At 42.3% G+C, this 25593-nt stretch overlaps 1 protein-coding gene across 1 annotated transcript in view; it reads left to right on the forward strand.

Annotated features, from left to right (window-relative positions):
- Positions 1 to 5398: 5398 nt before the first annotated feature.
- LOC307260288 (junctional adhesion molecule 3B-like) overlaps positions 5399 to 25593 on the forward strand; it is a gene marked incomplete at its 5' end in the record, with an annotated part of 38181 nt that continues 17986 nt past the window's right edge. The window contains one exon of the mRNA XM_080040488.1: positions 5399 to 5540. Coding sequence (XP_079896614.1) covers positions 5399 to 5540 — 142 coding nt within the window. The remainder of the gene's footprint in view (positions 5541 to 25593) is intronic.

The raw sequence follows: 25593 nt of genomic DNA on the forward strand, positions 1-25593 counted from the left end.
GTTAAGTGTCTTGCTCAAGGACACTATGGTAGAGATGGTGGACAGCATAGATGTAATACCAGCCACCCTCCAGCTGCTAGTTTTACAACTAGCACCCTCCTGTCTGTGTCTGTCACTACTTCAGCCAAAGTTTAGTTTTTCATATGTCTGTTTCCTGATTCTAATCTCTCATGTCATTTCAGACCCGGCCACTCCCTCCTGCTCTGCACTAGCTCCTAATTACATTCACCTGGCCTTCCCATACTCACCTGCTCCCCATCAGCTAATCAGCCCCTCAGTATATATTCCACTCCATTTCCCTCAGTTCTCTGCCAGTTTGTCTTATGTGTTCACATAGCGCTCCAGCGTCCTTATACTAGTCTGTCTGTCTGTCTGTCTGTCTGTCTGTCTGTCTGTCTGTCTGTCTGTCTGTCTGTCTGTCTGTCTGTCTGTCTGTCTGTCTGTCTGTCTGTCTGTCTGTCTGTCTGTCTGTCTGTCTGTCTGTCTGTCTGTCTGTCTGTTTGTTTGACCCACCCCTTTGGATTTTGGATTACCCTTTTGCCTGCCCCTATTGGACTTGTTTGCCACGCTACTACCTGGTTTGACTTCCTATTAAACTTTGTTGCTGCACCTGAACTGTTTGCGGTCCTGCTATTGGGTTCTTGCCTGCCATTTTGTGTAAACCTGACAGTCGGCCACTCTTTCCTCTAGGCCGCCCTACTACCCTAGCAATAACAAAAGCAGTTTTGTTATAATACACATTTCGTGCTCAAGTTAATTCAACATGTTTTACACATACAAAATAAATAAGGATGCAAAGTACATACAAAAATAATTTCATTAATTCAATTCAATTGTACACTGGAGTTGTATTTGGTCTGAAGGAAGGTATACTGCCATGCCCTGTTTGGCTGTGCAGGATTAACTTGGCATGGCAGCAATAAAAGACTGGAATTCCAGGTCCATTGGGATGACATCACGTATTACCATCTGGCTGCTTGATCCATGGATGACTGTCTTTGTCCAAAGATAAATACCTTCCATGCAGGAGGGGCTGTTACCACAAAAGGCCTGTCGGTCTTAAAGCTGAACGGGTGAAATAAAAATAAAAAAGTGGCCATCCAAAACAATTTTTTATTTTTATATTAATTGATGAGACATTTATATTGGATGTACTTGTTCAATGTATGACTGAAGTACAAATGCACTCCTCTCTATGTATCTAACCAGGAGGTCTCCCTGGGATTAAAACTCTACTTAGCCTTTCTTAACTGTTTAGGAAAGACCCGGCCAAGAAATAAGCATCATGACAAAGAATGCCGCCGCGGTGCACACTTAGCATAATTGCATAAATATTCATGAGGAAAAAATTACAATTAAAGTCCCGTGGAGGTAAATACTGAGTCAAAAGTCTTTCTGCGAGCAGTAGTGCAACAACATGCTTATCAGTAGCAGCAACAGGAAACAAAACTGAAGGTGATTTAAACTAAACAGAGAATGATCAGTTTCTCATTGAATCTGCCTGGAAATCCTTCCCTAATCGTTTTAAACTTACACAGAGATACTAACTCTTTTCCCTATAGGCTGTGGGAGCAAAGTACATGAAAGCCCTTTGGTCCAATTCTTTTTTTTCTCTTTCATAAGACGAAGAGAGAGAGAAAAAAAAAACACTGCCATGATCATACGCAGTTACTGTACATTCCCACAGGTCTCACAGCTAAGAGAAGGGAACGCGACGACAAGTTTATTGGCTACAACGACTGGTGAGATGTTCAGTGTCAGTAATAAGCCTAACAGTGCCAGTGTCACACACACACACACACACACACACACACAGGGAGGAAGTATGTGTATATTAAACAAGGTCAGAATAAAGAACATGGGCTCTCCAGAGTCCAATGAGCAGAACAAACACTAAAGTTAAACTCTGGTTCCGTCTCCAGTGATGTGTTGTTTTTAATTGTTTTAATCACATTTCATACTGATAGAACTAAACCTTTTTTAGCAATAGACATACTGTATGAACATGTCAGAGCAGGAATTTTTTTTTTATGACACTATAGTGCCGAAGCGTGTGCCTGCATTTGTATAGGAATTGAGGTATTTATATGTGACTTTGTAAGATTAATAATGGTAATATGATAGTGGTGAGCAATGTCAATTTTGATTTAATACTGTTCAGGAAACACAGGTTGTTCTGGTCTGCCTGTCGTAAATCGTTCCTGGGAAAAATGTGAACCGTGCAAACGCATTAATAACATCAATATGGTTGTTTACGCTGATGGTCTTTTGCTGTTCCAGGTCATTTCTGATCATCAGGAAATTGGTAGCTTGGTTTTGATCAGGACTGAAACTGATTGAAAGATTTATCTCAAAAAATTGGAAAAAATATAAATCTGTTATATTTTTATAGCAGCTTTTGGGAACTGACATTTTTGTCCGTTAATGGCCCAAAAGGGTATTATATTAAAGTGATACTTTGAGGGTTAGTGTTATTTGTAACACCTGTGCCCATGACAAATCAAAGTGTGTGTCTTAATGAATGATCCTTTTCTGGATCATAGTGAAACCGCATAGAAAACATACTTCTGGTTCTAAATAAATTATGATAATAAATACCTATTTATTCAGCGGTTGGATGTAGAATTTGCAGCTATTCAAATGTTCTTAGATTAAAAGCAATTTTGAGTAGGATCAGGTTGCTATGTGATTATGTTGTTAACATAACAGCAGTAAAAACATGACCAAACAGTAATGTTGTAGTAACAAAAGAATATTAATAAAAAATAATGTTTATGATGATTTTGAATGATAGATCAAGAAAAAAGGATTGTGCATTCAAATAAATAAATAAAAAGTAAAAATAAACTGCTTGCTCTCTGAAGAAGTGGAGCAGCCCAGGATAAGCCCTGCGCTATCTGGCCACATGCCAAAACGACAGAATCATTTCTGATGATAATGTTGCTCTAAGAGACAAAGTTTCTTTTCCTTGTGCTCATGTTATCTCAACTTTTCTTTGATTCCACCAAGAGGTTTCAGATGTGCATTCACCAGGGCAGACACACACAGCATACATGCTCATGCAGAATGTGTGTCTATGATAACCAATCAATTGCTTACATTTTTGGTAGTGAGATGACTTTAGGAAACAGACTTCACTCACTGAATTTGTCAAGTAGGCCTAATTATATATTCTGATTTAAATTGTATTTTAGTGTTTTCATTCAAAGAGTTGTAAGGCTTTTGTTTGCACATATTATTTAATATTTTTCTCAGTCAACTTTATCTGCTCTTGTAAAAATGGAGATGGCCTGCTTGGGATTTCTTGGGGTGTTTCTAACAATCCCTTGTTTATATAATATCGCCTCTTTTCAGGGTCAAAAAGACACATTCAACATTGTAACACACGCGACTGCCACACGTTGACTTACAGCACAAACCTAGAGAGCAGAGCCTGAAGGCAACAGTGTGTTTAAAACAACCACACCTGGTTCATAATAGAATCTCTGTTGAATCACAGATTTGCATGTGTTATGTAATACAATTCTTATGCATGCCAGCATAATTAGACACGCTCCTATATTTAGACATAATTACCGGCAGGAATGAAATATGCAGGGGGACTATCGCAATAATTCCAGATATACATTTTAGAAATGGAGATATCCAATGTTGGTACGCACTTTAATGATCATGTAAAACAGTCACAGATATTAGTTAGTTACAGCACACATATTCAGATCCAACCTTCTATCTGTCAGCCTGCTGTGGCACTGTTTGGAGAGGTTGAATAGTGTGTGACGGGCATTTATTCCAGGCTGCATCAGCTGTCATTACAGAGTTATACCAGGGCTCAGTAGGGAGAGAAAACTGCTTGATGTAAGCAACGCATGTCACTGGACCTGGAGCGAGGCCATATACCATAATATATCCACTCTGACAAAAACAGGACTTTACAGACTGCGCTTGTTCTATCATGTGAAAGGGATAAGAGAGCTCCGGGCTGACATGGCCGTAGTGCCTGGCTGTCACTGAGCTGACCTACAGTCCTCTGACAGCACTGTGATTTAAAGTATGGCCAGGGAAAGATTGTAAGTGAATATTTTATTGAAAGGCTGCCAAATTATATACAGTGTTATAGATCTATGGAAGTTCAAATAGACACACACAGACACACACGTGTGCACACACACACACAAATACACACACACACACACATAAACACAAGTGCACACACACACGTGCACACACACACACACACCCACACACACACACACACACACACACACACACACACACACACACACACACACACACACACAGACTTTGACTAGCCTATTTATTTTTCAATTTTGTTTTTCAATTTCTGTAGGCTACAAGAACCCCAAACCAATGTGTTAGTCACACTCAACTGTGGATTTATAGTGAAACTATGCCATACCAAATAGCAGGGCTGGAGCTGACATTGGGGGTGGACCAAATCTGTGGGGGTCCCCCCTCCCCCTTGATAAAGTTCAAAACTTCCTGTCCTTCCAAAATACTTCCCTAACATATTGATTGAATGTTTTAAGTTTGGAATTTGTTAAAATAGCCTAATGCCTATTCGTTCGGCTTTGCCCCCTATGTCCCCCCCACCCCTTTTCGTGCCTCTCATGTTCTGAAATTAATTCTTATTATTGGTCCAGTGGTACAATAATGTGTCTCAATATCTACTGATAGGATTTTTAATCCTTGGACAAACCACACGCAGAACTGCAGTAAACAATAAAAGTAGACCTAGTAAATAATGGCCATTTAAGTTTACTTAAAGCATATTAATATTTACATTTGATGATTATTATTTAGTTTAACACTGCATGCCTGTCATAGCATAGCACTTTCTTCACCTATTCATAGGCTATTGGCCTACCTTGGCTATTTTATTTATTTATAGGCCTACATAAGCCTACATTAGGAGGGGGGTATTTAGAGCATATTGGAATAACCTATTGCGTGGGACCGGTCTAGGCTAAGGCTATTATAAATAGGCTTTAACCTTGCCAAATAGCTTTAATGATAAAATTAGGATAGGGCATACAGCTTTAAATAACTAACTTATAACTAAGTTATAGATCCTCTTGACACTTTTCTTTCTTTCATTTGAATACGGATAAGTGTGAATGCTTTCTTTTGAATGCACTCTGTCGCTTCTCTCTCTTCCATCTCACAACCAACAAAAGACTGGAGGCTGGTGGTTTCCTATCTGAGCTCCCAGCTGCAGCTGCTTAGGCTACCTAGGCTACAGTAGTAAAAAGCCTCCCACATCGTGTCACCAATAAATTCTTGTCCGCGTGAGTGATGCTTTCGGTAGCTATGGAAACCTAATATAATACATGCCCCCTCCCTCCCTCTTTCGCTCGCTCGCGCTCAGTCACTGCTTATGTCTCTCTCCCAGTCTGCATCCACTCCGAAGCTCTGTGGTTTACTTTGCGCATGTACGGCCAGTCAAAGCGAACATTGCATCGACTCCAAGATGGCGAAAACACGTCTGGCTTGCCTCCTGACTCTCCTCTCAACTCACTGTAAGTACAAAAAGCACGTAAACTTTATTTTGTTTTCCCCTGCTCTCCTCGAGGAGTGAGACGCCAAATGCTTTTTACTTTCTGCTACTGTTTGGTCGAGATATGCTAGCGTTGTTTAAATAGATTCCGCTTCACAAGTAACCCTATCTGGACTCAACTAACGGTCAAGTCAAGCCGGACTGACAAGCAAGATCACTAGCTCTCTCTGACGTGAAGTAGTTATTATTTAGCCTACGCGAACGAAATGACAAATGTAGTCGTCATTTTTTATACAACTTGTCAACAACACGACTGGCAAACGTAGCCAACGGCTCGAGCTCGAGCGCTGGTTTTTATACAGCTATTGTTTATCCCATCCATCGCTTACTATCCCTCACTGCTTTATTCATGTTAAATTACGACTTGTGTGGACGTAGCCACGTATTAGCATAGCGGGGGCGACTGGGCGAAAGGTTCAGTTCATCAATTAGCGGTTGGATACATTGTTTATTTGTTTTATTTTTGCATTCACGTTGAAAAAGTTTCAGCCTCTCAAGTTTTTTGAACAGAGGGTTAACATAGTATCCTATTTGAATTGAGGCTTGAGAGTTTCTTTGCCCCGCGCCGTTAACTATTTAACGTCGCTCCGGAGCGGCGGTGGTGATGGCCGAGATGTTGGAAGTAGTGATGCGGAGATAACGGTTTTTTCCTGAGGTGGAATAAAGCAGGCTGTCCTGCGGGAGGAGCCAGCCAGGCCAGAGAGCGCCCCCCACCGCTACACCATGCCTACCCCCTTCCTCCGGACCCTTTCAAACCGCTCCAGAGCCGAGCTGCTAAACAAAAACAGCCGTCCGAAAATCAATTCGACTCAGTTTTCCGCTCTTCAAGACCCCCATAACTCCACTTTATCAGTCCGACACACGCTCACCTGTAGCCTAACAAAGCAGTTGAGTTCAATGTAACGCAGAGGAAAATCTCTTATCATGCTTTTAATGATAAGTGACGTGACGCACGTGTTTGGACGATATTTGGAAGAATTGCTGAGTTAAATTGCTCCTCATAGGTGACATTCTGTGATTAAGGAGGACATATTAACTCCTCCGAATGTTTCTCACGTGGTATTTATCTAATTAAAGCGATGAGCCACTTGTTGCTGTGCTGTGGCAATTGGCTGACACATGATTTTGTTAAATTCCTCTTTGACAAAGGGTTTTTCTCAGCTGGTCCCAAACGAAGATTAGGCCTATGTAAAAACAACTGTTTACATACAATTTGCTTCATGTTAGAAATCTTTTTATTTTTTATCCCTCGTTGCATATCTTATATAGACAAAATAATATATCCTCTGCTTGGCCACACATTTAATGGTTTCGTTCAGGAAATGGTTTTGAACCTTGTCTGGATCAGAATGAGGGCACGGCACCTTGAAATGTTATAAGACATTTTTTCTTCTGCTCAATACATGAATTAGGCTACCGGGCTTTGGTCATACATTTCACCATAACAGTTTGCCATGAAATGTGGTGCTGGTTTTTCTCTGGTTTTTACACCTTGCTTGAATATGTCTGAGGGGTGAGAGGACAGACGTACAGATGAAAGGGAAGCACAGGCATTAGAATCTCCTGTGATCTCTCATGCGTGTGAATTGGCTTATTCTCTTTGCTTTAATTAGTGGTGGCATCGGAGCTGGTTTGAAATCTGTTGCTGTACTATCAACACTGTCTCTTCTACTGACACACCCGGAGGCTGTGTGCTAGATGGTTTGATTGATTTTTTTCTTCTTCTTCTGTAGGCGATACATTTCCAAGTCAGTACTCTTAATGATGTTCCCCTGAGTGAATCTGTGACAGCCATGGTAGCGGCACAATTGACTTTTTTCAGGGGGGTAGTGAGTGAGTAAGCTGGCCAAAGATTTAAGAATTTCTTTTGTCCTGGCCTGGACAGGGCTTAACCATGTGGCCGAGTGGCTCCCAGCCAGCATCGCCACTCTCTGCACGACAAATCTGGCTAGACTAAAGCTGACTGCGGGCCTTGTAACGAATTACTACAGATAGCAGATAGCCACTTTATAGATACTGACTGTAATTAAAATGCTTCTTGTATATTTTAATAATCTTTTTTGTAATCTCTACTCTAAATTAAATTTTTGATGTATTATAAAAATGAATTCTGATGTAATTTTAGATGATCTATTTTTAGAAGGACATAATAATTAACAGGTGAGTATATGAAAAGAATAAAAAATTGCATTTTATGGGGCTCCTTGGTAGTGGCAATTGCCTATCTTTGCCTAGTGGTAAGTCCGCTTCTGTCTGTAGGTCACGCTGTTATTTCTGTGTCTGTGAGAGATGTGCTTGTTATTTTCAATTCATGACATTCTATGGGTAGCAGCTATATCACCTTAATGGCCACGCAACCCCGGTTATACCACTTGAAGGGTAAACCCAGCACCGACTGAACAGAGCTGCAAATATCAGCCCAGTCATCTGTCAGCGCAGTGAAAGACGAGGGGGCCATTGTTATTTTAAGTACACATGCTCACAGCGGACTTTCCATTCTCATCTAATGGAATGCACTGACTTTTTTTTTTTACCAGTGTTGGCTTCTTCACCTGAGCCAATTTCACTTTGAATATTCCCAAAGAAAGTGGTTCGCACTTTAGGCCGACAGCTGCCAGAATCCTCCCTGCCAAGTGAAGAAGAGCATGGCCAAGATATGTGGAAGCTTGGAAGATGCTCAAAGTAGATTAGTGCTCAGCAAAATATAAACCTTGAGATCATTTGCTCTGACTCCTACAAGAAAACACCTGTGGACATCTGTACATTTCAGACCTCGCTGCTGCATTTATTTTCACTTGTGTGTGCCAAAACAATTCACGATTACAGTAAAACCCGAAAAAGGAGACTCATTTTTGCAAAGGCAGTTTATCAGCTTTTGGACTGCTCAAGTTTATCAAATGATTTCTTTTCATGGGCAATTTACATTTCTATGGCTTGAAATGATCTTTTTCTTTGACTTGTGGCTGTCAACCCAATCCATTCCCAGCCCGTCTCTTTTATCTGAATGGATAAGATAAGGGAGGAAGCTGTCTGCTAGATTGTTGTCGAGCCTCCCCTTGTGTTCTCTGCCGATAAGTCATTGCATCACCCAGTGGGAGAGCTTTGAACCTCCGCTGACACACACACATAACTGGGATGCTGGTCGGGTGACGTTACCCTGCTCCCATCTTCAAACATTTGTCTAAATGAGAAAGCCAAGTGTCTGCCTTTCCTCATCGTGTGGCATGTGTGGCATAGCCGTTTTGGCATGGCAGGGGTGGAGAACTGTGGATAGTGGCTCCCCTAGGAGGTGCATGTTGTCAGATGTTTTCCCCTACCCCACCCCGAGCTTGTGAGCAAATGTTTGGAGCACTCTCTGAATGGCATGTACGGCCCCCGTGGGCAAGTCACATACAGTCTGACATTTGACTGCAGAGACAGTAAATGGCAGAGTGGAACAGGGACAGACAAACAAAAAGAAGTCCCTGGCTGCTGAGCATTTGTTTATCAGTTAGAAGTTGTTCTCTCCTGACGCCCCCCGAGGTGTCAGTGGCATTAGGGTTGGGTCGATGGGGCCGATGGTGTCATCCATCGGCGGTGGATTCGTGACCATCGCCACATAGTGATTTAAAATAGCTCTGCGCCTGCTTGAGCAAATCAAGGGCGAGTCTTTTTTAAATATCTTAAAACGTCCAGCAGTGAAGGTATCCTGAGGTACTTTTAGAAGTGGCTTCTTTAAGCTACTACACTGAAATATGCTTAGTTTATTTTTGTCACTTCAAGACTTTATCAGGGTATGCGGGTTGCATGCGTAGCCTACAATTAAATGTAATATTCCCTCCAGGTAAGACTCCCTTACAGTAACAGTTGTCTGTTGAAAAAGAGAGAAGATGACACTAGCATTTACCGTAAAGCTCACAATACGGTCGCACTTTAAATATCGGAGCGGCCAGTTTGCCCAATCAAAGACGAGAGAGGGCTGGCATGACTGCAGTCCATAATTCCTGCCCCCTCCCATCACAATGTTTTACAGTGGAAAACATCGTGGACTTGAGTGGCATTTAGTTGACTAAACACATTGAGTTGCTTTGGTCTCAGTTTAGATGTTACAACAGGAAATAATTCTGCATTTCGCAATTAACGTGTTTGTGCTTATTGGATAACTGAGGATTGTGTAATAACTTTAACAAAATCACACAATTGCGTTGTCGTTTTCTTTTTAAACCACTGCTGTCAGCCGTTTAAATAGATGTGCAACAACAGTCCCTCCATGGGATAAAGTGGAAGTGGCACATGGCCTGTGCTGTGGAATGAGCCCAAACAGCTGAGCAGGCGTGGGTGGTGGTGTTTTGAGTCGCAGGCGTAACCAGAAATATCTGCTGCGTCCCTCCCAAACCTGAGTGTGTGTATGTGTGTGTTAGCAAATGCAGCATTCCAAATAGAAAACACATGGAGGCCCAAGCCTTCTCATCATATGTGCACTGAGTCACAATCATAAGCACCTGTTTTCCTTAGAGATAAAAGGGCGCCATGTTGATGAGTTGGCTGAGGTCAGAGCAGCAAGGGGGAGAGTTGTGAAGAAAACTCAGCAGTGTTGCAAGTTGAAGGCTTTTAAATGAACAAGCTGGGTGTGACCATACATCTCCTGAGACACAAATCCATTTTAACTTGACACAGAGAAGGATTCAGCACATCAGTGTTTCACTCGCTGCAAGCAAGCAGCAGCAGATGCTGAACACTAACACGCTCACGTTACAGAAATGGCCCTGGCATGTGCGTGCTTCAAATGTCAATAAGACTACCATGTGAGAAAAGCATCGGCCATAACCTACAACCCTGCCCCAGGGCACTACATGTACTGAACCAAAACTCCATACGTAAAACGGAATATTACAATGGTCTCTCTGTGAGGAAATGGAATGTCAGGGTTTGTCCATAAACCTGGTCAGATATTCTGGAGAAAAAAAAAAGTTAATTGTGGTCCTGTTTAGGGTAATGAGCTTTTGGAAATGACGGCTTTTCCTCAATAGAAGGCTTAAGTGGTTGTTTGTTTTGACAAGACCTCATTATTGTATGTTTAGGCCAGATCAACAGGATAATCTCTGAGATGTCTCGGCACTGTCTGCCTGAGCTCAGAGAGGTTTTCCTGTTGGGTGATCTTTATCTACTGTATACGCTCACATAGTCCCTGGAGGGAGGAAGTGCCGTAGCAGCTATGCTCCTGGGTTCACTGGATTCTGACGGAGTGCATCAATATGTCAAAAGGGACTGCTATCGATCACACATCGGGATGCTGTCAGCTTAGTGAAATAATTAGAGGCTTCATTAATGACATGGCAGAGGCAATGAACTACATGCGGCTGAGCTCTGAAAGGAAAGCGCTCGGGGCTGCTCTCCCACTGAGAGTCATAACCAGATAATCGCTCCGGATTCATCTTTTGTTTACCAGGCTGCAACCAAAAAGGCCAATTATTTTCTAAAAATAGCCATTAGGCAGAATCACGTGACAACATCAGGTGTTTGATCACAGTTCATCTCAAACCGTTGGGCCCACCATTAAAACAGTCATTGTTTTATAATGATTGTCAACAAAACACACTTATATTTTGTTCGACTGTGGTTTGAAACTAACTTGCCTAGTCACACCAGGATCTATAATAATGTTGAAAAGCCATATGTGACCTTTAAATGTGTACGGTGTGTGAACATTGAACATAAACCATCATTACAACTCATCCTGACAATGTCAGGTCACATGGATTTTGAAGGACTAATAATTATGGCAGGAACCAAATGCAGGTGAGTCCTTAAATCAATCTAAAATATTGACATCCACATTAAAGGTAGCCAGTGTCTGGCTTAATGATTTGCTGCCCCATTTTGCATGAGTTGGGGTCAGCAGGCAGGCTTTTAAGTTTCCTTGGAGTTGACAGTTTCAGTAATGAAAAGAAATAAAGCAGGGAGACTTCAGGATGATGAGAATTTAAAATGACTTTGAAGAATTTTTCTTGGCAAGAGAATATATGACCGCACAGTCCTTTTGACCTGTTCATCAGAAATGAGATCTGGAGATTTCGTGTAAATCTCGTTCTCTTTTTGGGAGTGTCCTGATGTGTATCGGAGCCTTGGACGGTGTTACGCTGGTTTTGGCTTACAATTTCAACAAACTTATTTTCCACTTCATGCTGTTTTGGAGCATTAACAGACAGGCTGCAGCAGCGTATTGAGATTTCATCTAAAGAGCTGTACTTGTGATCCACAGCAAATAAGATTGGTCCATCATTATTATTACAACAAGCACTCTTTCAATCAGAAACAGTCAAACATGCATTTCCTTTCTTCCATCTTCTACCCTATAACTAGGGGGTTTCCACAATTCCATCCACCACCTCCAGGTACATGTCAGGTCTGCTACACGCTACTGCGGAGGCGCAAGATATGTGGCTATCAAAATAATAAGCGTGTAACATCCAGAATGTTAAATCATTTCAGGCTCATGCTGTGGTGATGTCCATGTTTAAAGCAGGGCTGTCTGACAGGGGGCCGTGCTCATGGTTTGGGGTAAATCCAGCCAGTTTAGCAAAGACACTAAATGTCAAAAAAGAGGACCTCGGGTGAGTTACTGGCACCCTTCAGGGAGGCAGTGCTAAATGGGTTCTAAACAGCACAGCTTAGAAATGATAGATGGGACTTGGTCAGAGAGCGAGACCTAGACCTTGATGTTCTCAGCTTAAAAATAAATAAAATGAGCAAATTATTTATTACATGCTTGCAAGCCTGGCATCTCCAGACTCGGTACTCATTGTAGAGTAGGAATGACAAGCAAGTTCTACAAGACAAAGTTATCATTAGTGGTTAGAATCCCATGTCAAAGATTGATCTTAGCCTTCATTTTTTCAGAGAGGGTCTCAGTAGCTCCATACTTGGCAGGACAGTCTGCAGGGAGGGGGTTTTGGAGAGTGCTTGGGGTAAGACATGACACAGTTAAGGGATGATTAACTTGTGTGGGTGGGGGGTGGGGTGATACAGTGCATTTCTCTGTAGAATGTTTCTTGCTGACCCCGTATCGGCTTTTTGGTTGTATCACCTCAGTGAGACATTCACCATTAAGGCACAATGAGGTAAAAGCTCAGCATCAAATCATCTGCAGGCATTCTTAACACTGTCTCAAGTTCAGTTTAAAATAATATAAGACACTGCTGACTGTGAAAATAAGCCACAAATTAGATTTGGGTTCAAATTAGTTTACTGCAACTGCCATAGCTCATCTAACTAAAGGTATTCAAATGTCTCTGACTATTTCTGAGAACACATTACACTTGATAACTAGTCATAGTAAACCCAAGATGTATTTTCTTCATATTAAAGGAAGTTCAATATTAGTTCAATATTTTGGGAGAGGTACTTTCTTACATATACTTTCATGTGAAGATACCACTGTCATTAATGTCTACTTCATATGAAGCTAAAGCCAGCAGCTGCTGAGCTCAGCTTAGCACAATGACTGGAAACAGGAGGACACAGCTGACCTGGCTATAAAGAAGGTAACAAAATCTAACCAAAATAGCACCTTCAAACTGAGCTTACTGAATAACATGTAATATCTCATTTGTTCAATCCATTCAAACACACCGGTGTAGAATTCTCCCTCTGACTGGGGATTATTTAAAGGACTATTTCTTGGCTGGGAGCAGTAACTTCCTGGAGTCTCCACTGGTTGCCCAGCAACAAGTTCTTGCTCGGAGCCCAATAAAAGTTTGCCACATAACCCCCAGTAAATGTCAAATTGTACAGATGAAACAAATGAAACAAGAAAAATATATAACATGTGAGCTTCGTGGGTGCAGTAAGTCGTATATCTATAAATTTAGACAGTGTTTTCCAGTCTTTATGCTAAGCTAAACTGCTTGCTGTAGCCTTCTGAGATTGGTATCAATCTAATTCTCCACCAAAAAGCTAATAATTATTTCCAGAAATATTCAAGTATTCTTTAAATGAGAGTAAATGAGAGTAGTAGACAGCATACATCATATTTTGCCAAGTAAACTAAAAACGCTGTATTGTAGCTATGGGCAATAGCTCTGCTGCTGTAGAAACTAGAAAGCCCACCAGCACTGTCAGAATGCATTCAGCTGACTGGACAGATAGAGTTGACAGATTGTAACCAGACCAGACCATGTGGCCATATGGTGTCAGGCCTAGCGCTTCTGGGCTACTCTGTGCTAAATATGTTGAGATTGAGCTGGAATTGATAGCACTGCTATGCTGTTATAGAGCTCACGATGATATATTTTCACAGAAAATTATCCAAATGGCATTTATCTGAGGCCATGTCCTAGGGCTGCACGATATGGACAAAACTTCATATCCCGATATTTTTAGGCTGACTGGCGATATACGATATATATCTCGATATAAAGCTATTGAGGAAAAACATATAGATTTTCAATAGATATTTTCATATAAAATAGCTTAAGCATTAATATAACATTTCAAGAGGTGTGTCCTGTATTTTCTGGTCTCGTGATGTGTGAAGCTATTTATTAATTTGTTAAATAATGAATTAGGCCTACACATTTTACATTAAAATGATTCTGATACATGAGCCATGACATTTAGCCTATAATATTACAAATGCAATGATAAAAAGTCTGCATGGAGGTATTGAAAAACATCAGTTCTGTTTTATTGACATCAGGACAGCAGAAAGTCTACACATCTTCCACTACAGGCTAAAACACATTCACTTCCAACTGCACCTTGGCTAAGAAGAATATGATGGTCTAAAAAAAAATTATAAAATAGCTTGAAGCTAATAAGCTACATGCTTCTTGCTGTTCTGGGTTTGCTCCCTCATGGTTGAATTAACTAATTGGAAGTCGCTTTGGACACAGTGTCAGCTTTTTCAATGTAAAGTTATGTGTTGACAGTCCTTAGAAACGCTGCCGATGAATGTCAGAACGCCGATTGTCCAACCTAAAACTAGTTACCCGCGCTACTTCATGCTGCTGTTGTAAATGCTAGAAGAGATTGGCAGTGCTTTGCAACGTTTGCAACGTGTTTCTGTCATTCTCTACAAACGCCCCGCTTCTGCAACTCGTCTGTTCTTTTAAATCAGAGCCGATTCCAAGTAAACGAGCCGTTGTTATATTGCCGTTTGGTTTAATTCTACCGGCGCTGTGTCACTATGCCTAGCTAGCTTCCCTCCATGCTTGTTGTGTTGTGAACGGAGCGGAGATGTGCAGAAAATCAGAGAGGGGAGGGGGAGGGCTCACTCCTCTGGAAGTCTCACACACACAGACACTTCATGCGATGCGAGGAAAACACAGACGTTCGAGGCAGAAACTAATTATTTTAGCGCAGAATGACGTGTATCGATGTAAACGATAGTGTCCAATTTTGTATCCCCTTTGGATTTATATCGATATATCTTACAAACTCGATATATCCTGCAGCCCTACCATGTCCACACGTCGTACACGGGTATATATTCATGACCTTATCTATTTTTATATGCGGTTTGGCCTTTTGTCCACATGCAAACATCACAACCGGACACTACAACCATGAATGTTTTGAAAACTCTGGCCAAGTGGGCATTTTGGAAAACTTGTTCTCTTCCCCCTGCTACCACTGTGTGTCCTCGTTCAAAGTGTGGGTTGATGGAACAGGAATGAATAGTTAAAGTGAGGTAAAATGCTTGATATCTAGAAGCATTAATGGAATTTCTCGATCCTGTCAGAAGAGATTACGGCTGCCTGGATTGTCCATGCTTTTTAGGCTTTGTTGTGAATGGTGCTGGAGGAGAGGTTCAGCCCACACAGCGCTGTTTGCCATATGTGTGTGAGGGCATACTTTGGGTAAGTAGGTGCCTCACATATTTGTCAGGATGCCAGACATAGGCTGCGAGTTTGTAACATGGTTGCTGGCCCCTGTCTGAGAGCTCAAATAGAAGGGGGCTTTGCATGTGGGGCTGCTTGCCTTCTGTGATAGAGGTGAAAGAGGAGAAAGAAATGTGGGTGGATTCCATGGTGACTCAGTGGTTTGTCAGGGCACTGGTCAGGCCACAGCCTCAAAGCTGATCAGAGATGTGTGTATTAAGTTGTGACTGTTCTATATCATTTTAGCTACTAAACAACAATGGAGACTTAAGTTAACCGTTGACATGAACAAGACTGTCAGACAAAAGGCAGCACAGTACTTAAATGTATTTTTTAAAACACTGTACTCTGTATTGGTCTGGGCTAAATGATGGAAAACAAGAAGAGGGGAATAAATGGCATAAAAACAGAAGATGAGCCTGTGAAAATTCCACAGCCCATCTGAGTTAAGGGATTTCCTGATGGTATTGCCGTTAAGTTTGTAATTAAACTAAATTGTCAGTTTCTCAACATTAAACCTCATATCCTGTAAGAGAGGATGTTATCTACTCTGCCATTTCCTTTCACAAGACCAAAGTCAGATTACTTTATTTATACAATGGCCATTATCAAAGCTTAAAAAGTAACCTTAAAAGAACCCAACAGGACCGTGCCAGCCTTCACAGCGCCACCATAAACACAGAGGGGATTTTACAAGACTAAGAACTACTCTAGCAGCAGAGTTACAGATATCTTAACAGTCAGAGGTTTATTAATAGCTGTATATTTTCGCTTTAACAATAATAAATACATACTGTAAGTTGACAGTAATAAGGCCAGAGTTGTTTCCACTGTTGTCCCTTGTGAATCTCCTAATTGAAACTACACATAATGGGTACAAAATTAAAAGGAGAAAAAAATCAAAGCAGGACTATGAGGACAATCCTTTTTGAACTTGCTGTCATGTCACATGAACGAGCCCAGCTCTGTCTGTGATCATTTGGAGTTAAAACAAAGTGAAGCAGTAGAAATTGAGATATTGTCTTATTCATTACACTTGCTGCCGACACGACACACAATGCAACTTGACTGCCAAGTGACACATCGCTGGAGGCAATTCTTAACTTGGTACAACTGTTTTCACAGTAGTACTCCCAACGTACTGTGAACCCACTTGAAGGTGGAACATTACACAACAGCAGGTTTCACCCTTGCTAAGACAGACTTGTACCTGGTTTTAAGGTGCCTCGACTAGTGTCTTGATCAGTCACATTAGATCTTGTCTTGCTCATCTATAATTGTATGGATAAACAAAGGCATGTCTCAAAGTGATATCCCTAAACCCAAGAATCAAGACAGATGTGCGGCGGTTCCTAAAATATTCAACATACAAAGGCAAAGAGCCAACGAATAATTTATGGAGGACCAAAAAAAACAACAGCAGAAAACACAAGAACAAAAGCCATTTAGTCAGAAAGGGTCAAGTTTATGGTGTGTGCACACTAGGCCTCAGAATATTTGCATGATATGTGGTGGTGAACAAGACGGGAAGCCTACAACAGGCAACCAAATCCTTGCACTCCTCCCCAAAGTTGAACCCAGAGCTCCCTCACAGCTTTTCATTCTGGCCCAATCTGGTTTTTAGCTGGAACGAGGATCTTATGCTTTTGTGAGCTTTCCACCAGACTTTTCAGAGGGGATCTGTATCTGGGTGCTGACGAGTGTTAGTGAACGGCCTCCGTCCAGCAGCCAGTGCCCCCCTACTCACCCGCTCCACCCTTCCCTTCCCTCGCCAAGGATCACTCATGCAGAACTGAGCCACTACAGTACAGTTTTATCTCAGATCATCAACACTCAACATCATCAGTGTTCACATCTGTGGGCGTCTTCCTCTGGGGCCATTGTTAGCGTGGCAACCTCCTTCACTGAGAAGTTGGCAGCTCTGCGTTGAGAGACTGCTGTGATGACAGATTGTACATAGAAGTACAACAATATTATGATTAAGACTTAAACACATACATACTTTATTTTTTAATTGTTTTAATGTATTAAACTGCAGACAGAGCCTGGCGTTTTGCTATTCAGTGGTGGTCATGGTTTATTGGGAGGGGTCCTGCTGAGCACACAGTCTGGATAATTCTCACTGGAGGCCACAGGCAGACTACTGACTCTAGTTTCTAATTGATGGAATATTCTGCTTACTGTGACTAACGTTAAAGTTGTTCACTTAAAATGACTTAGCCAGTCATTTGTTTGTTTTGCTTCCCTGCATCATTCCTTATTGATGCTGTAAAGCAGCAAATCTGTATGATTTGGACCGAGATAAACTCCAGGAGGTTTGGATTTCCTCTCTGGACCAAGCTCCAGATGTGTGCAGGTTTTTGTGTAGCGTGTAGTGTACACACCAGGGAGTGCGTTGTAATCTGCTTAGTAAAATAGTCTTGCATTCTTAGCTGTAGGATCAAAAAGATTCACTCAAGAAAAAAAAAAACATTTGAACAGGACATCACATGTTTGCCATGCTCAGCCACACAGCAATTGAGTTTGATGCAGGCAGAGACAGCAGACGACCGAGGTCGCCAGCTGTCCTCTATTCTTACCATGAAAGCACTTTGGAACTTAGCCATTGTTTCCCCGGAGCAGTAGTTCATACTGTAACTGTGTACAGCACACCTTTACTTCCTGTGTGAGTGTGCGTGGGGTGGCATAGTTGACGGGGCCTGGAAACAGAATGGGAGGCATGAAATGCTCAGTCATTCGGCTGTCTGGTATTTCCCACGGAAACCCATCAAGGATTCCTTACTGAGCAGGTGATGGAAGTGCAGCTCCATCATGGGGTGTGTGTGTGTGTGGGGGGGAGGTGGGGGGGCTCAGATGGTTTCCCTACCCAGCTGTTGTTGAAGCAACATTCCCTGTCCCACAGCTCAGCCAGCCTGTGCAAACTATTTGAGTCTAGAGTATGCCTTTATGCACATTTGTTGTCTGAGGGGGGCTGCTTGTTGGCAAATTCCTGCTTGGCAATCACACACTTTGATGTCTCAATATTTATTTTTGATTTACTGTGTTTTGTTTTACAGGGTTGGTAAGCACATAATACAGTTTCGGGGAAATGAGTAGCATACATGATTTATTCACAGCTCTGGTTCTTGCGAAATGGGATTTGGAATCCTGTTTCCAGTATGTGGCTCATGAGAGCAGGCGTCTCCACCCTTTTTTAATGCTGAGTTATTTCATGTGAATAAACACAAGGCAAAAACAACATTTTAGTTCATCTCTAATATTCAGTTGCAAATTTCCAAAGTTCAAGCTTCCCCAACACCTAAGACATGAAAGAATTGTTTGCTGCTTAATGATACAAGTTTGCCAATGAAACATCCAAAGGGCTCCTAAACAAACACAGAGAAAGTCATGTCTCTATTTCCTAATGAGCGTGCCCTTGTGCCATTACTTTCTCCATTTAAAGTCTTGTGTTTCTCCAATGCGGGGGCATGCAGTGACCCCCCAGTCCCCTGGACCACGCCTGCCTGTCAGAGCTCAGTTCACCTGTGACCAGCCGTCCCACACAGTCACACACTTTTGGCGACCTCACATTCTGCCCTCCTCCTCATGTACGCAACATTAGTGCTTAGTAAGGAACAATGAAAGACTCACAATTGCTTCCCACAGCATTATACAACACTCAGACCAGTTGCCGTAGTTTGTGAGGGGGCTGCGTTAAAGGAAATCTTTGTCAGAGTAAATCTTTGAGCGGTAACATGTTTGACCCTCGACTCCCGACTTGACCGTGCTGATAGACTTCTTGTCTTTCTCACAAAGTCAGCAGACCTGCAGCACTCCCTTCCTTCAAATCAAATCAACAACTTCTATATTGTATTCCCTTTAACGGCCTAGAGTGTGTTACTTGGGTTTCATAGACAGATCATTAAATGTACTTAGTCAGTACATCAACTTTTAGTGCTGGAGACAGTTACTGGTCTAAATGGTGTGTGGAAACAGTTCAATAGAATGATGTTGAATGGTCCTTGTTTGTGAAATATACCTGTATATTATTTTTACTTGTAGAATAGGTAAAGGCCATTCCACCAAATACCATATTTATGATTTGTAGGTCACATATTATGCTCTTTTTTTAGGATAAAAATGTTTATTCATGGTGTACTGTCCAGAAAATTCTTCATATTTATAACAGTGCAATTGCTGAATCTCCTCTTTTCAGCCTCTGTCTGACAGGGTCCGTTTGAAAGCCTCTGGTCTTAAATCTAACTACCGGTGTGGAACTATCTGCCAGTTAGATTCAGGGCGACTCGGGGATGTGCTTTCATACATTTCTATGCTACGTTGTCTTAACTTTCATTCTGACTTTTAAGGAGCTTGTGCTGGGTTAGTGGTGACTTACAGTATGACTAATTTATGAGCCATCCGTTGAAAAAACAAAAATCATGCTGAATGAGCTCTGAATACACATTTCATTGCCAGTAAACCTTAAAGAGGTTCTTACTGTAACACATGTCTCCATCAGTGACCAAAGAGGGCATTATGTCAATCTAACCACCATGCTCTTCCAGTATTCAGACTTCTTCTACACAAGATGGCTTTTGTCCCACAGCGGAAACAAAGACACAGTTATTAGTCGAGGCGTTGGGAAGCCAGCGTTGTAAGAGCAGACTTTAGACATTGTGTGGTTTGTCGTGGGCCTGCTGTTCCAGAGCTGATATCATCTTGATGACTGAGCTGAACGCTGCTGGGAGGCCCTATTATAAGACTTTACAAGCTGCTTCCTGCTGCCATCTCACACGTTATGCTCCTGAGTGTAAAATGTGCAGCCACACAATTCCAGACATGAGTGCATTTGGCTACACTCTTAATGAGCGTGTTTAATGCAGTGTAAAACATGTTCTGATGGCAGTCATGCTTATGGTTAGTGTTATATAGTCACAATGAGCCTAGCTGACTTAGAAATCCGTTAAAAAGCCAATGTCTGTACCTTTTTATTACCCTTAATATATTTTGTTCTTACGCTTATTTTATCATCAGAACGAGGGTCTAATTAATGTGAATGAATAAAATGTGTTAGTCTTGTGTTGATCAAATATGCGGCGCAGGTGGGTCTGGTAGAGGCAGCTTTTGTTTAGGGGCAGCGCTCCTCCGTTTGCAGTGTTTAAGTGCCATCGCCTTTTCCACTTAACCTGTAGCAGTATTGGTGATTTGAAGGAGCGTGCTGCCCTGGCTAATGAGTTTAAATGTAAAGCTGTTAACACACATTACGGGTAAAACAGTAGGCTATTACAGAGTTTGTAAAACAGCTCATCATCTGAGTCATATGAGCCAATCTGATGTTGTTCCGCCCTTTATTTCAGCATTGGAGTCAAATTCATTTATTTTCTTTGACAACTTTGACAACTTCTGCGTTTTTGTTATCTCTGAATTCATAGGGCCGTAGTAACTACAGAATAACCCCGGTCCATTCTGTATGCTGTAGTTGGTTAGGTTTAGGGAGTGAAAGCAGTTCAAAATCAAAGTCAGCAGAGTTGCAGCAAAAGTTGTTGTACATCCCTAAAGGCTTGCATGACAAACAGCACCCTTTCAGGCCGGCTCTTTTCAGCGGGCATCCTTGGAGCAGGCAGGAAGTGAGGCAGATTAAACCTTTTGGACCTGCTAAGTCAACATGTCTCTGCTGTGTGCTGTTGTATTATTGTTCAGTTGTCAGTTGAGCCTTAGCTCATCGTGGTCGACGTCCACCCACTCAACAATGAGCGCTTATCTCTGCAGGCCGGGGCAGAGTGGGGCTCAGCTGCCCCCCCCCCCCCCACACACACACACACACACACACAAACACACCTCTCTGTGTCAGTGTGCCGGGCCACATGAGCATTATTAGCTACAGGAACTGCTGGCTGGTCAAAAAAATAAAGTAAAAAACCCACCACAGTGTTAATGTCCCTGTATCCAGATTAACCTGATATCTGCAGATGATGTGAGCGTTTCACTTCTTTTTATGATATAGAGGAATTATTAGTTAATCCTTTGTGGCATGCTGATGGAAAGCTTTAGGAAAGGGGGAATTTTTCTATGGAGGACCGAATGTGTGTGCGTGAGTGTCATCGGGTGGGGGAGGTTCTGGTGTGTGTGGCTGAAAGGACAGGCAGCAGAATGTTATCCAGGGATTTACCAGCATGTATTATTATCTGACCAATTCATTGTTGACTCACAGGGAGGATATAGGTTAGTGCACAGTAGCAGTAGTCATTTAAAACCCTGCTCTCTGGTGATTGGTTTAAAATGCGTCACAATCAGTGGACTCGTGGAATCATGAAATAATACTACCCATGAGCCATTGCTGTAGCCGCACAAACGTTTATTTTGATCATGCTTGAAAAGGGCCTGTGCGAACTGAAGATTGCATTCCTAATTAGGATTAAGGAAGGGGTCAGGCAGCCCGGACTAGAATGTGAAGCATTTGCAGCGAGCGCCGCTGATGCCATCTGTGCAGAGTGTGGTGAGGAGCTAATTCTGGCACTGAGTGTGGCGCGATTTAACACAGATTTTTGTGCGGCTCCAATTGAAGCATGGGATTTGGACTCTTGACTGCGGCCCGAAAAACTCTTGGAGTGGGTTGAATTTGCCCCCCCCCCCCCCCCCCCCTTTAGATGTGCTTTAAGCTGACGCCATGGAGCTCCCCAATTCGCTTGGACATCCAACATGTGTGGCATGTCAGATGGTTCGCATAGCAGAGATGCTGCGCGAGGGGAGGCCCGCTCACCCTCTTGGCCTTATGCTTCGATCTGTTTTGACAAGGCGCTCTCACTGTCTCCCTCAAGAGGCTGACCTGGGCCAGAAAAATATGAGCGGCCAATTATTCCATCATGAAGTATGATCACGGTTTCCCTGGATGCCTGGGAAAGGCGGGAGCTAATGCTGCTCCACACTGCTTACCTGTGAGGGATCCCAATTAGCAGACTGCGTGGGCTCTGGCTGGTGCTGACAGCCCCTATAAATAGTGTGTGGGCATTTGAATGCTAACCTGTTCTCACTCTCGTGAGGAGCAGCTAATGATGGTAGGATATTACCTACAATGCATCATTAAAGTGCCGTTCAGTTTCAGGACTGTGTCACATGTCATCATTTGTAGGCTTGTTATCTCCCTTCCAGCTGCTTCCAGACATTGGCGTTGTCACTGATAGAGTGATCTCAGTATGATTTACTCAATGGTGGTCAATGGTGGTTTAAACTGATGCTGGTAAGATACTGTAGTTTGCTGCTGACTCGTCACTTACTGGCCTGCTGCTTGTCGAGGCTCCACTATCAACACTGGGTGGGGACTGTCATTTCTTTCCTTCTGCGTGTTCAAAAATTGTCCTAATATTGCTGCTGATATTGACACTGGTTGTGCTGTTGCCTGTCTTAGCTGTCATGTGTCTTAGCTTCAGTGTTTGGAGTGCACTGAGGGTAAAGAGTAGCCTGGCTCCGCCCGCCCGCCTACTTCCGGCCAAATTTAATTTTCCCTTCAGTAGTCAGTCTGGGGCTGGGTGGTATTAGTGGAATCTAGCTGGAAAATTTCCGGCCGTCCAATCAGCGAACAGAGCGAGTGGCTGAGAACGATGACGTTGAAGTCGCGCTCCAGTTTCAGTTGAATGCTGCATTCCTTTATACTCGGAAGAAGGAGATTTCCGACTTGGTAGTTCCGAGTTCCGACCTGTCTGTGTTCCAGTGCATCTGCTCGCGAAAGTATGGGCGCCGACAACCTTTCTCGTCCAAATAACTAAACGTTAGGCTCTAGCAAGTTACCGTTGCCAGGTACCGGTAGATCCATAGACCACAATATGTAGTGATTGTCAGAAATTTCCGAGTTCCCTGTCCAACTTGAACGCACCGTCAGAAGCCGGCTCATGACACACGTGACGACCAAACGTTATGCGATTGGTTGGCTAATCCAGAGTGGCACTGGGCAGATCCAATAGTTTTAAACTTCAACAGACACCCGCATCCAAGTGAGTGAACGTTTGCCAATTACAGCAGTTCCAGACCTTCTGTACAAATGAAATGAAGTACGATGGTCTGGTTGGACCAGGCTAGGTAAAGAGTCAAAATACCTCCAAACTACTGAAGTCAAGTGACCTTTCCTCTTGTTGACGATGGCTTGGTCCTGCTACCAGCTGCTCATGGCCGAGGCCTTCTCTTTAATGTTGCTTGTTATGAATAAGTATCTCTGTTCTAACTACAAGCCTGTAGGCCAAGTCTACCTCTATTCATGTTACATGATTTACTGTGTGTCATTTTCTTCTTCTGTTTAATGGCAGGTGGCAAATAGCGATCAAGGAGCATTAACACCCCAGTCTAGTGTGGTTTAAAGTCACAATATGTAAAAGTAACTTCAGTATCATATAACTGGATTTCTGTTCAATAGGTCTATGCTTCCACCCTGTATGTGGTCCATTGTTATTTTGTGCTCAGTAACAATACCCATCGACCATTGTTCTGCTTAATTAAGCATTCATTCACTCCCACTGCCTGAAACTGTGTCACAAAACAAAGGTCTCCATTGGCATGCACTGGTGCTGCTGGGGCCATGTGAAGAGGCAGTCTGACACTAAACAACAGTACTATTTTTATCTGATTATCTCAGGGACAAGATGTTTCACATGACTTAATGAATGGGTAATGTTATCATTGAAGATCATCCAGCATGGAAGCAGCATGCTTTAAGGTGCTTACACACCAACTGTGTAATGCTGCATTATGTGATCAACCTATTATTTATGATTATAGCGCATGGAAATATTATAATGCACTTTTGTAAGACAGGCAAATGTCCACAGCCTTACAACTATGATCCATCTTTGTTATGCAAATTCATGTGATTGCATGGCTTGGGTTTGTATAGTCACAAACATATGGCAAAATGAAACAAAAAAGAATGTTTGTGAGACAGTGTTATAGGTATTTCTATAGCTCCACATGTCAATGTCTGCTCTGAATTATCAAACAAGCTTGGTTTGGTATTTTTATTTTGATCAGGAATAAAATACCTTAATGCTCAATACTACAATATCATTTTAACTTTGTTGTTCAGAAGATAAGTAAGTGTGACTTTGTGAGAACAGCTTGAAGTTGATCCATGAATATACATTTTCAGATACATTTTCCAAACTATTTAGCGAGTGTGAAATCCATGGTTCCCCTGATGTGAAGGGACTGGCATAGTGCCAAGTGCAAAGCGCTGCGTAGAAGGTGGAAGAGTAAAAGTTGCTTTTCCCCACTCTCTGGTCCAGTCCATTTAAGCTAGTCGTAGTTAGCTTGAGGTTAAAGTGAGATCAGGCCAGATGTAGACGCTAACACTGACACACAGTGACAGGTTCCCAGGCATTCAGTGACACCATCAGCTTCCACTCTCTCATTGGCTCAGACCCAGTCTTTGACCCTGGCTGGATCATAGGGCTCAACCAGCAGCAAGGCACATGGCAGGCCCCGGCCTCACAGACCAGCGCCCACGGCAGCCTCATATGCTAATGCAGAATAAATGAATGAACAAGGAGCCGCCGTGGGGAAAGCTCAACCGTGTTGGAGAGTGCACCTGCAAAAGATAGGATGCATTTGAATGAACTTCTGATGCCGGGGTTCAACTTTTAGTCAGACAGAACCAGTTTATCCACCAGGGGTAGAAAGTGTCTGGGACATTACCCTGAAAACATATAAACATATTAAAAGGGACGTTTGGTTGAGCTTTATGTCTGGAAAAAGTTACTTCATTAAAATGCGGCCTTTCCGATATTAGATGAGTTAGATGACTTTTTAAGCATACTCAGATGAATTATCAGTATGTATACTCATTCACCAACCTTTTATTTATACTCAAAAGATAATTGAGGGGTGACCCTGATTACCAATGACGTCGCGTCAGTCATTTAAGTTAGGGCTGTGACTTAATATTCGAAATTCTAATATTCATTCAATGTTCGGTGAAAAGTTCATAATGGAACTGTAATGATTAATTTGAACAAATTACATGTCATTTTAAATGTGTTTGAACTTTTTTTTTTAAAGTGACAGCCCTTATATTCGATGTATACGGTGCTCTCTTTTATCTTTACCTGTCTGTACTTTGCTCCCCTGCCAATTAATGCTGATTGTTTGTAACCCATCTAGCATTCTGGACACAATGTTAGCCTGACCACTTTC

The sequence above is a fragment of the Ammodytes marinus genome (genome assembly GCF_949987685.1).
Source record: "Ammodytes marinus genome assembly, chromosome: 14".
Lineage (NCBI taxonomy): Eukaryota > Metazoa > Chordata > Actinopteri > Uranoscopiformes > Ammodytidae > Ammodytes > Ammodytes marinus.